Raw genomic sequence first — 13263 nt, forward strand, 5'->3', positions numbered from 1 at the left:
CACTACCATCATTACTTCTACCATCATCTTTACAACTACCATCATCATCATTACTACTACCATCATCATTACAACTACCATCATCATTACAACTACCATCATCATTACAACTACCATCATCATTACAACTACCATCATCATTACCACTACCATCATCATTACTACTACCATCATCATTACTACTACCATCATCATTACTACTACCATCATCATTACTACTACCATCATCATTACAACTACCATCATCATTACAACTGCCATCATCATTACAACTACCATCATCATTACTACTACCATCATCATTACAACTACCATCATCATTACTACTACCATCATCATCATTACTACTACCATCATCATCATTACTACTACCATCATCATTACTACTACCATCATCATTACAACTACCATCATCATTACTTCTACCATCATCATTATTACTACCATCATTACAACTACCATCATCATTACAACTACCATCATCATTACAACTACCCTCATTATTACTACTACCATCATCATTACTACTACCATCATCATTACAACTACCATCATCATTACTACTACCATCATCATTACAACTACCCTCATTATTACTACTACCATCATCATTACTACTACCATCATCATTACAACTACCATCATCATTACTACTACCATCATCATTACAACTACCCTCATCATTACAACTACCCTCATCATTACTACTACCATCATCATTACTACTACCATCATCATTACAACTACCATCATCATTACTACTACCATCATCATTACAACTACCATCATCATTACCACTACCATCATTACTTCTACCATCATCTTTACAACTACCATCATCATTACTACTACCATCATCATTACAACTACCATCATCATTACAACTACCATCATCATTACAACTACCATCATCATTACCACTACCATCATCATTACTACTACCATCATCATTACTACTACCATCATCATTACTACTACCATCATCATTACTACTACCATCATCATTACAACTACCATCATCATTACAACTGCCATCATCATTACAACTACCATCATCATTACTACTACCATCATCATTACAACTACCATCATCATTACTACTACCATCATAATCATTACTACTACCATCATCATTACTACTACCATCATCATTACAACTACCATCATCATTACAACTACCATCATCATTACAACTACCGTCATCATTACTACTACCGTCATCATTACTACTACCGTCATCATTACAACTACCGTCATCATTACAACTACCGTCATCATTACAACTACCGTCATCATTACAACTACCGTCATCATTACAACTACCGTCATCATTACAACTACCGTCATCATTACAACTACCGTCATCATTACAACTACCACCACCACACTACTACCATTACCATCACCCTGCTAACCGTTCCACTACATTTTGGAATGATAAACAACAATAATAATAGAATTAACAATAATAGTAATAAGAATAATACTAGTAATAAGTAAGTTACTATTTACTATGCAGATGTTATTATTCAGTGTCCCTCAGGCTATGACAGGCAAATACATATTTGGCTGAAAGAGGAGCCGTCATAGATTATGTAAGGCTACTATAGACTATCAAGCTGTGAGAGCGGGTCCTGTTTCATCGGTCTTAACTTCAATATAATCAATCATTCATGTAGACTAATTACACAGCATACGAGTCATTCACGCCTTTAAATACAGCCAAGCATTTTATTCTGAAATAAATAACAAAGGGAGCCTTTGATCAATTAAACATTAAATGATTAACTAGAATAATCTCTTAAAAGCCCCGTCTTTTGAATGCATGTTTGATTAGTAAAACATTTGTATCGGTTATGGGTGTACTTTGGGTAGTTTACAAGGGCCCCCAAGGTGGGTGGGTGTACTTTGGGTAGTTTACAAGGGCCGCCAAGGTGGGTGGGTGTACTTTGGGTAGTTTACAAGGGCCGCCAAGGTGGGTGGGTGTACTTTGGGTAGTTTACAAGGGCCGCCAAGGTGGGTGGGTGTACTTTGGGTAGTTTACAAGGGCCGCCAAGGTGGGTGGGTGTACTTTGGGTAGTTTACAAGGGCCGCCAAGGTGGGTGGGTGTACTTTGGGTAGTTTACAAGGGCCGCCAAGGTGGGTGGGTGTACTTTGGGTAGTTTACAAGGGCCGCCAAGGTGGGTGGGTGTACTTTGGGTAGTTTACAAGGGCCGCTAAGGTGGGTGGGTGTATTTTGGGTAGTTTACAAGGGCCCCCAATGTGGGTGGGTGTATTTTACAAGGTCCACCAAGTTGGGTGTGTGTACTTTGGGTAGTTTACAAGGGCCCCCAAGGTGGGTGCGTGTACTTTGGGTAGTTTACAAGGGCCCCCAAGGTGGGTGGGTGTACTTTGGGTAGTTTACAAGGGCCCCCAAGGTGGGTGCGTGTACTTTGGGTAGTTTACAAGGGCCCCCAAGGTGGGTGGGTGTACTTTGGGTAGTTTACAAGGGCCGCCAAGGTGGGTGGGTGTACTTTGGGTAGTTTACAAGGGCCGCCAAGGTGGGTGGGTGTACTTTGGGTAGTTTACAAGGGCCGCCAAGGTGGGTGGGTGTACTTTGGGTAGTTTACAAGGGCCGCCAAGGTGGGTGGGTGTACTTTGGGTAGTTTACAAGGGCCCCCAAGGTGGGTGGGTGTACTTTGGGTAGTTTACAAGGGCCGCCAAGGTGGGTGGGTGTACTTTGGGTAGTTTACAAGGGCCGCTAAGGTGGGTGGGTGTATTTTGGGTAGTTTACAAGGGCCCCCAATGTGGGTGGGTGTATTTTACAAGGTCCACCAAGTTGGGTGTGTGTACTTTGGGTAGTTTACAAGGGCCGCCAAGGTGGGTGGGTGTACTTTGGGTAGTTTACAAGGGCCGCCAAGGTGGGTGGGTGTACTTTGGGTAGTTTACAAGGGCCGCCAAGGTGGGTGGGTGTACTTTGGGTAGTTTACAAGGGCCGCCAAGGTGGGTGGGTGTACTTTGGGTAGTTTACAAGGGCCGCTAAGGTGGGTGGGTGTATTTTGGGTAGTTTACAAGGGCCCCCAATGTGGGTGGGTGTATTTTACAAGGTCCACCAAGTTGGGTGTGTGTACTTTGGGTAGTTTACAAGGTCCACCAAGGTGGGTGTGTGTACTTTGGGTAGTTTACAAGGGCCCCCAAGGTGGGTGCGTGTACTTTGGGTAGTTTACAAGGGCCCCCAAGGTGGGTGGGTGTACTTTGGGTAGTTTACAAGGGCCCCCAAGGTGGGTGCGTGTACTTTGGGTAGTTTACAAGGGCCCCCAAGGTGGGTGGGTGTACTTTGGGTAGTTTACAAGGGCCGCCAAGGTGGGTGGGTGTATTTTGGGTAGTTTACAAGGGCCCCCAAGGTGGGTGGGTGTATTTTACAAGGGCCCCCAAGGTGGGTGGGTGTATTTTGGGTAGTTTACAAGGGCCCCCAAGGTGGGTGGGTGTATTTTACAAGGTCCACCAAGGTGGGTGGGTGTATTTTACAAGGGCCCCCAATATGGGTGGGTGTATTTTACAAGGTCCACCAAGGTGGGTGGGTGTATTTTGGGTAGTTTACAAGGGCCCCCAAGGTGGGTGGGTGTATTTTACAAGGGCCCCCAAGGTGGGTGGGTGTATTTTACAAGAGCCCCCAAGGTGGGTGGGTGTATTTTACAAGGGCCCCCAATATGGGTGTATTTTGTTAGGCTGTGTGGGCGTTAATAGATGCCATTAGAACATGAATTCTTCTGATTCGCTGTCTCGGGGATCATCATTGTCCCCAGTGCACTCCAGCCTAATGTTATGGAAATTTGAAACATTTAAATCAGAAAAAATACTTTCATCATGGCAACAAATGTCTCTGGCCCAGCCGATATTGTAATCGTGGCACTGCTAGTGTCTGCAGCTGCTGCTGAGAGAGACTGTGTCAGCTGGAAGGTGAAAAGACACACACAGTTGTTTTTTTTCTTAACACAAAACGGCAAACCTGAAACCCACCCGTCCTGAATCAGCCCCATCGGGATGAAAATGAGAACTGTAGAAACAGCAACTCATCTGCCCATAATGCAGACATCAGCATCAAGCTGTTCATATCACGCTGCTGCATGCTAAATCACTCTTCGTGTGTGTGTGTGTGTGTAGCTGAGAGGAATGAGTGGGTGGCAGTGCTGCAGAACTTCACTAGGGGGCGCCAGGAAGGCAGCAGGGAGATGACCTCATTGGTCCCGCCCTCCTTTCTGACCCCTGGTTCACCCCTGACCCCTGAACAGCAGGGCTACCTGGAGCTGAGGGGCCTGCGCTCCAAACTCTACACAGTCGTCTCCGGAGACAAGGTCTTCCTCTACAAGAACATGGAGGTGTGTGTGTGTGTTTTCAAAGACAAATATGTACATACTCCATGCATTTAAACCCTAGTCTGTTTGGTCCAAGGGCTATTTGAAACAATGGGTGTTTCTCAATACCAACACTACCGTGCTCCACACGCTCATGCTTTGAGTGCATTCTCCAACCACATTCTCTTGAGTACGTTGTTGTGAGGACGAGAGTATGAAGAACGCATAAAACATTACATTTGAGAACCACTCGCACTCCCCCTACTGTATTACCTCACGCTGCTCCTCCCCCTACTGTATTACCTCACGCTGCTCCTCCCCCTACTGTATTACCTCACGCTGCTCCTCCCCATACTGTATTACCTCACGCTGCTCCTCCCCCTACTGTATTACCTCACGCTGCTCCTCCCCCTACTGTATTGATGTCAATTCTTCGTGGGTAGCTAGCTACCAATTCTATCTGGCTAGCTAACAGTACTAGTAGCCAGCCAGTTTGCCCTATTGACTTATTATGGGGCTTGTGATCTACGGTACGTAGGCAGTTAAACATGCCAAAATTAACAAAGCATTTATTTATTAACTTATCAAGATAAAATATTGTAATCAGGCAACATATGAGATGTGAATAGGCAACATTTCTCGCGCTTTAACTCAAATAATGTCCGCCAATACATTTTGCGTTATTTTTTACGAGGTTGTGTCATATTTCTTTGCATACTTTCCGTTGAAGCTGGCATCGATGCATGCTTCGAAGTATGTACAAACTGAGTATGCATTTGAGAAGTGCCCCCCCCCCCCCCCCCCCCCCCCCCAATAATAGTATTTTGAAAGCCTGTTATGTTACATGAAGTGCCCTTTAATACAGACCAAATGGAGAATTCAATAAAGGCTTAAAGTAAAGTGCCAAAATTCAAGTGTCTCTCCGTCAACCCTGTGTCACTTCTAGGAAGATTTCAAACCAATTTATTTAGGGGGTAGATCAGCTTTAATATGGCAGATAGATTGTAGTTTCCAGCAATGTAATTGTCTGCATCATTTCCAATCCCCCATATATATTATTTTGTATATACAGTGCATTCGCAAAGTATTCTGACGCCTTGACTTTTTCCACATTTTGTTACGTTACAGCCTTATTCTAAAATGTATTAAATCTTTTTTTCCCCTCATCAATCTACACACTGTACCCTATACTGACAAAGCAAAAACAGTAAAAAAAAAAAACTTTATTTTTTACATTTTAGCAAGACTGCCTGTGTAAAGACGCACTAAATACCAAATACTTAAATATGCATATATTTCAACCCAGCTCTGATCATGGTTGTAGTGGGTGATGTCAGCTGTGTGATGTGTGTGTGTGTTCTGTTTCCAGGACTACCGCCTTGGCATCGGTATCACGTCTATCGACATGAATGTAGGAAACGTGAAAGTCACTGACCGCCGCAGTTTTGATTTGACCACACCCTACCGCATCTTCAGGTTTACACCCATACACCACACACGCACACACACAAACAGCAAGGTTAGAGAGGGAGTGTTCAGCTTGACCGGATTACTGTGTGTGTGTGTGTGTGTGTGAGTGTGAGAGGTCCGACATTTCTCAGTGTTCAGAGACTTGGGGTCAAGGTTAGAATTAGGTTTAGGAGTTAGAATTAGGTTTAGGAGTTAGAATTAGGTTTAGGAGCTAGAATTAGGTTTAGGGGTTAGGGTTAGAATTAGGTTTAGGAGCTAGGGTTAGGTTTAGGAGCTAGGGTTAGAATTAGGTTTAGGAGCTAGAATTAGGTTTAGGAGCTAGGGTTAGAATTAGGTTTAGGAACTAGAATTAGGTTTAGGAGGTAAAATTAGGTTTAGGAGCTAGGGTTAGAATTAGGTTTAGGAGCTAGGGTTAGAAATATATAATAATAATGTGTCTGAATTATGTGTCTCCACAAGGTTAGCTGTTCAAGACTCTGTGTGTGTGTGTGTGTAGTTTTCTAGCGGATTCGGAACAACATAAGGAGCAGTGGGTAGAAGCAATGCGTGACGCAATTGGAGAAGCTCTGTCCAATAGCGAGGTGGCTAATCAAATCTGGGCGGAGCCTAGCAACGGTTGCTGTGCCGACTGTGGCGCCGCCAAACCTGAGTGGGCTGCCATCAACCTGTGTGTGGTGGTCTGCAAACGCTGTGCAGGTCAGTATGTTTACTGTCATCAGATAGCTGTAGAACTTTCAGATCCACTGACCTTTGGTTGGACCGGTTTCTCTATTATACACAGAATGCAGTCATAGAATTATGTATTTTTTGCTTGTGTGTGTGTTGTAGGAGAGCATCGGGGTTTGGGCCCCAGCATCTCTAAGGTGCGCAGTCTGAAGATGGACAGGAAGGTGTGGACAGAGGAGCTTATACAGGTACACACACACACACACACACACACACACACAACTATGTCTTACTAGACTTGTGAGGACTTTTGGAGGACCAACAATTGATTCCCATTCAAACTCCTATTTTCCCTAACCCTAAAACATTAACCCCTAATTCTAACCCTGACCCCTGACCCCTAAGCCTAAAATAGTATTTTTACAAGTGTCCTCATTAATCAGAATTTTAGTTGTTTTAATATTCTTGTCAAGACTTCTGGTACTCACAAGAATACTAAAACAGACACACAGACAGAGATTTGGTGTCCCTATCTAACCTCCCCCTCACCTGTCCCCCAGGTGTTCCTGTTGCTAGGAAACGAGCGTCTGAACAGGTTCTGGGCGGCGAACGTCCCTCCCAGCGAGGCGCTGAGTCCGACCAGCTGCTGCGAAGACCGCCGCCGATTCATCAGCTCCAAATACAGACAAGGCAAATACCGCAAATATCACCCCCTCTACGGCAACCAGAGAGAGCTCAACAACGTAAGAACAACCTTTACATAACCCTAGTCGGACCTACCTCCAACCTAACCTTAATTTAACCCTTTATATAACCCTAATCTGACCTACCTCTAATTTAACCCTTTATATAACTCTTATCTGACCAACCTCTAATTTAACCCTTTATATAACCCTAATCTGACCTATCTCCAACCTAACCTTAACCCTACCAGTATCCATACCCCTACAGTGTCTATGTTCACTTTCTACATAAACAATATCGGTGATGAGATAAGAACGTGTCAAATTAATTTATTTGCAGATGACTCTGTCATGTACTCGCTTCAACGGTTGACCAAGCATTATCACTATCGGAGACAGATTTTAAGATATTACACGGGTCTTTAATACAGCTGAAACTTGTTTTAAATGCAAAGAAAACACATTTTATGATTTTTACTAGGTTCAAAAAGTTGGTTGAAAATACACTTGCACTTACGAGCTTAGATGGTTCTCAAATGAATCAGGTCTCTGCATATAAATACTTAGGGATATGATTGGATGATGAACTGTCTATTAAAATGCATGTTGGCGAACTTTGAAAAACGGCTAAAAATTAAGCTAGGCTTCCTCTGTAGAAACAGGACATGTTTGTCCTCTACAAATATAAAATAAATTGTGCAAGCTACTTTTATGTCTGTTACAGATCATGGGGATATTATCTACATTAATGTTACGGCAACAACTGGATGCTACTTTTCATTGCGCACTTAAGTTTATTACGGGTGCTAGATACAGATATCACCACTGTGTTTTATATCAAAATGTGGGTTGGACTTCCCTGTCCATGAGACGAGAACAACATGCTCTCGTGTTTGTCTATAAAGCACTTCTGAATAAACTACCTTCTTATTTATCATCACTCATCAATATTAGAAGTAGAATTCCTAAAACCAGGTCTCAAGCTTGGATTACACTTGAGGCCCATGCGGTTTCCACAGAGTTGGGTATGGCTGCCTTTTCCTGTTTACGCTCCTTGCCTGTGGAATAGCCTGCAGTCTAAACTTAAACTTCAGACTCTTGTCGCCCATCAGATACCCCTCCAGTATCTATAGTATACCCCTCTGGTATCTACAGTATACTCATCCAGTATCCACAGTATACCCCTCTGGTATCTACAGTATACTCCTCCAGTATCTACAGTATACCCCTCCGGTATCTACAGTATACCCCTCCGGTATCTACAGTATACCCCTCTGGTATCTACAGTATACTCCTCCAGTATCTACAGTATACCCCTCTGGTATCTACAGTATACCCCTCCAGTGTCTACAGTATACCCCTCCGGTATCTACAGTATACCCCTCTAGTATCTACAGTATACCCCTCCGGTATCTACGGTATACCCCTCCGGTATCTACGGTATACCCCTCCAGTATCTACAGTATACCCATCCAGTATCCATACCCCTCCACTATCTACAGTATACCCCTCCGGTATCTACGGTATACCCCTCCAGTATCTACAGTATACCCCTCCAGTATCCATACCCCTCCAGTGTCTACAGTATACCCCACCGGTATCTACAGTATACCCCTCCAGTATCCATACCCCTCCACTATCTACAGTATACCCCTCCGGTATCTACGGTATACCCCTCCAGTATCTACAGTATACCCCACCGGTATCTACAGTATACCCCTCCAGTATCCATACCCCTCCGGTATCTACAGTATACCCCTCCGGTATCTACAGTATACCCCTCCGGTATCTACGGTATACCCCTCCGGTATCTACGGTATACCCCTCCAGTATCTACAGTATACCCCTCCAGTATCCATACCCCTCCAGTATCTACAGTATACCCCTCCAGTGTCTACAGTATACCCCTCCAGTGTCTACAGTATACCCCTCCAGTATCTACAGTATACCCCTCCAGTATCTACAGTATACCCCTCCAGTGTCTACAGTATACCCCTCCAGTATCTACAGTATACCCCTCCAGTATCTACACTATACCCCTCTAGTATCTACAGTATACCCCTCCAGTATCTACAGTATACCCCTCCAGTATCTACAGTATACCTCTCCGGTATCTACAGTTTACTCCTCCAGTATCCATACCACTCCAGTATCTACAGTATACCCCTCCAGTATCTACAGTATACCCCTCCAGTGTCTACAGTATACCCCTCCAGTATCTACAGTATACCCCTCCAGTATCTACAGTATACCCCTCTAGTATCCATACCCCTCCAGTATCTACAGTATACCCCTCTAGTATCTACAGTACACCCCTCTAGTATCTACAGTATACCCCTCCGGTATCTACAGTATACCCCTCCAGTATCCATACCCCTCCAGTGTCTACAGTATACCCCTCCGGTATCTACAGTATACCCCTCCTGTATCTACAGTATACCCCTCCGGTATCTCCGGTATACCCCTCCGGTATCTACGGTATACCCCTCCAGTATCTACAGTATACCCCTCCAGTATCCATACCCCTCCACTATCTACAGTATACCCCTCCGGTATCTACAGTATACCCCTCCGGTATCTACGGTATACCCCTCCAGTATCTACAGTATACCCCTCCAGTATCCATACCCCTCCAGTATCTACAGTATACCCCTCCGGTACCTACAGTATACTCCTCCGGTATCTACAGTATACCCCTCTAGTATCTACAGTATACCCCTCTAGTATCTACAGTATACCCCTCCGGTATCTACAGTATACCCCTCCGGTATCTACAGTATACCCCTCCGGTATCTACAGTATACCCCTCCGGTATCTACAGTATACCTCTCCGGTATCTACAGTATACCTCTCCGTTATCTACGGTATACCCCTCTAGTATCTACAGTATACCCCTCCGGTATCTACAGTATACCCCTCCGGTATCTACAGTATACCTCTCCGGTATGTACAGTATACCCCTCTAGTATCTACAGTATACCCCTCCGGTATCTACAGTATACCCCTCCGGTATCTACAGTATACCTCTCCGGTATCTACAGTATACCCCTCTAGTATCTACAGTATACCCCTCCAGTATCTACAGTATACCCCTCTAGTATCTACAGTATACCCCTCCGGTATCTACAGTATACCCCTCCGGTATCTACAGTATACCTCTCCGGTATCTACAGTATACCCCTCTAGTATCTACAGTATACTCCTCCAGTATCCATACCCCTCCAGTATCTACAGTATACCCCTCCAGTATCTACAGTATACCCCTCCAGTATCTACAGTATACCCCTCTAGTATCCATACCCCTCCAGTATCTACAGTATACCCCTCCAGTGTCTACAGTATACCCCTCCAGTGTCTACAGTATACCCCTCCAGTATCTACAGTATACCCCTCCAGTATCCATACCCCTCCAGTGTCTACAGTATACCCCACCGGTATCTACAGTATACCCCTCCAGTATCCATACCCCTCCACTATCTACAGTATACCCCTCCGGTATCTACGGTATACCCCTCCAGTATCTACAGTATACCCCACCGGTATCTACAGTATACCCCTCCAGTATCCATACCCCTCCGGTATCTACAGTATACCCCTCCGGTATCTACAGTATTACCCTCCGGTATCTACGGTATACCCCTCCGGTATCTACGGTATACCCCTCTAGTATCTACAGTATACTCCTCCAGTATCCATACCCCTCCAGTATCTACAGTATACCCCTCCAGTATCTACAGTATACCCCTCCAGTATCTACAGTATACCCCTCTAGTATCCATACCCCTCCAGTATCTACAGTATACCCCTCCAGTGTCTACAGTATACCCCTCCAGTGTCTACAGTATACCCCTCCAGTGTCTACAGTATACCCCTCCAGTATCTACAGTATACCCCTCCAGTATCTACAGTATACCCCTCCGGTATCTACAGTATACTCCTCCAGTATCCATACCCCTCTAGTATCTACAGTATACCCCTCCAGTATCTACAGTATACCTCTCCAGTATCCATACCCCTCCAGTGTCTACAGTATACCCCTCCAGTATCTACAGTATACCCCTCCAGTATCTACAGTATACCCCTCCAGTATCCATACCCCTCCAGTATCTACAGTATACCCCTCCAGTATCCATACCTCTCCAGTGTCTACAGTATACCCCTCTAGTATCTACATTATACCCCTCCGGTATCTACAGTATACCCCTCCGGTATCTACAGTATACCTCTCCGGTATCTACGGTATACCCCTCCAGTATCTACAGTATACCCCTCCAGTATCCATACCCCTCCAGTATCTACAGTATACCCCTCCGGTATCTACAGTATACTCCTCCAGTATCTACAGTATACCCCTCCAGTATCCATACCCCTCCAGTATCTACAGTATACCCCTCCGGTATCTACAGTATACTCCTCCGGTATCTACAGTATACCCCTCTAGTATCTACAGTATACCCCTCTAGTATCTACAGTATACCCCTCTAGTATCTACAGTATACTCCTCCGGTATCTACAGTATACTCCTCCGGTATCTACAGTATACCCCTCCGGTATCTACAGTATACCTCTCCGGTATCTACAGTATACCCCTCTAGTATCTACAGTATACCCCTCCGGTATCTACAGTATACCCCTCCAGTGTCTACAGTATACCCCTCCAGTATATACAGTATACCCCTCCAGTATCTACAGTATACCCCTCCAGTGTCTACAGTATACCCCTCCAGTATCTACAGTATACCCCTCCAGTATCTACAGTATACCCTTCTACAGTATACCCCTCCAGTATCTACAGTATACCCCTCCAGTATCTACAGTATACCTCTCCGGTATCTACAGTATACTCCTCCAGTATCCATACCACTCCAGTATCTACAGTATACCCCTCCAGTATCTACAGTATACCCCTCTAGTATCCATACCCCTCCAGTATCTACAGTATACCCCTCCAGTGTCTACAGTATACCCCTCCAGTATCTACAGTATACCCCTCCAGTATCTACAGTATACCCCTCTAGTATCCATACCCCTCCAGTATCTACAGTACACCCCTCTAGTATCTACAGTACACCCCTCTAGTATCTACAGTATACCCCTCCGGTATCTACAGTATACCCCTCCAGTATCCATACCCCTCCAGTGTCTACAGTATACCCCTCCGGTATCTACAGTATACCCCTCCTGTATCTACAGTATACCCCTCCGGTATCTACAGTATACCCCTCTAGTATCTACAGTATACTCCTCCGGTATCTACAGTATACTCCTCCGGTATCTACAGTATACCCCTCCGGTATCTACAGTATACCTCTCCGGTATCTACAGTATACCCCTCTAGTATCTACAGTATACCCCTCCGGTATCTACAGTATACCCCTCCAGTGTCTACAGTATACCCCTCCAGTATATACAGTATACCCCTCCAGTATCTACAGTATACCCCTCCAGTGTCTACAGTATACCCCTCCAGTATCTACAGTATACCCCTCCAGTATCTACAGTATACCCTTCTACAGTATACCCCTCCAGTATCTACAGTATACCCCTCCAGTATCTACAGTATACCTCTCCGGTATCTACAGTATACTCCTCCAGTATCCATACCACTCCAGTATCTACAGTATACCCCTCCAGTATCTACAGTATACCCCTCTAGTATCCATACCCCTCCAGTATCTACAGTATACCCCTCCAGTGTCTACAGTATACCCCTCCAGTATCTACAGTATACCCCTCCAGTATCTACAGTATACCCCTCTAGTATCCATACCCCTCCAGTATCTACAGTACACCCCTCTAGTATCTACAGTACACCCCTCTAGTATCTACAGTATACCCCTCCGGTATCTACAGTATACCCCTCCAGTATCCATACCCCTCCAGTGTCTACAGTATACCCCTCCGGTATCTACAGTATACCCCTCCTGTATCTACAGTATACCCCTCCGGTATCTACGATATACCCCTCCGGTATCTACGGTATACCCCTCCAGTATCTACAGTATACCCCTGCAGTATCCATACCCCTCCACTATCTACAGTATACCCCTCCGGTATCTACAGTATACCCCTCCGGTATCTACGGTATACCCCTCCAGTATCTACAGTAT

At 44.8% G+C, this 13263-nt stretch overlaps 1 protein-coding gene across 5 annotated transcripts in view; it reads left to right on the forward strand.

The window, feature by feature from the left end:
• LOC110507948 (arf-GAP with Rho-GAP domain, ANK repeat and PH domain-containing protein 1) overlaps window positions 1–13263 on the forward strand; it is a 156042-nt gene that overhangs the window by 68785 nt on the left and 73994 nt on the right. For all 5 annotated transcript variants that reach the window (XM_036965235.1, XM_036965234.1, XM_036965236.1 and 2 more), the window contains 5 exons: window positions 4144–4358; window positions 5704–5810; window positions 6301–6500; window positions 6633–6718; window positions 7031–7213. In XM_036965235.1, coding sequence (XP_036821130.1) covers window positions 4144–4358; window positions 5704–5810; window positions 6301–6500; window positions 6633–6718; window positions 7031–7213 — 791 coding nt within the window. The remainder of the gene's footprint in view (window positions 1–4143; window positions 4359–5703; window positions 5811–6300; window positions 6501–6632; window positions 6719–7030; window positions 7214–13263) is intronic.

Source organism: Oncorhynchus mykiss, chromosome 27 (genome assembly GCF_013265735.2).
Source record: "Oncorhynchus mykiss isolate Arlee chromosome 27, USDA_OmykA_1.1, whole genome shotgun sequence".
NCBI classification, from domain to species: domain Eukaryota; kingdom Metazoa; phylum Chordata; class Actinopteri; order Salmoniformes; family Salmonidae; genus Oncorhynchus; species Oncorhynchus mykiss.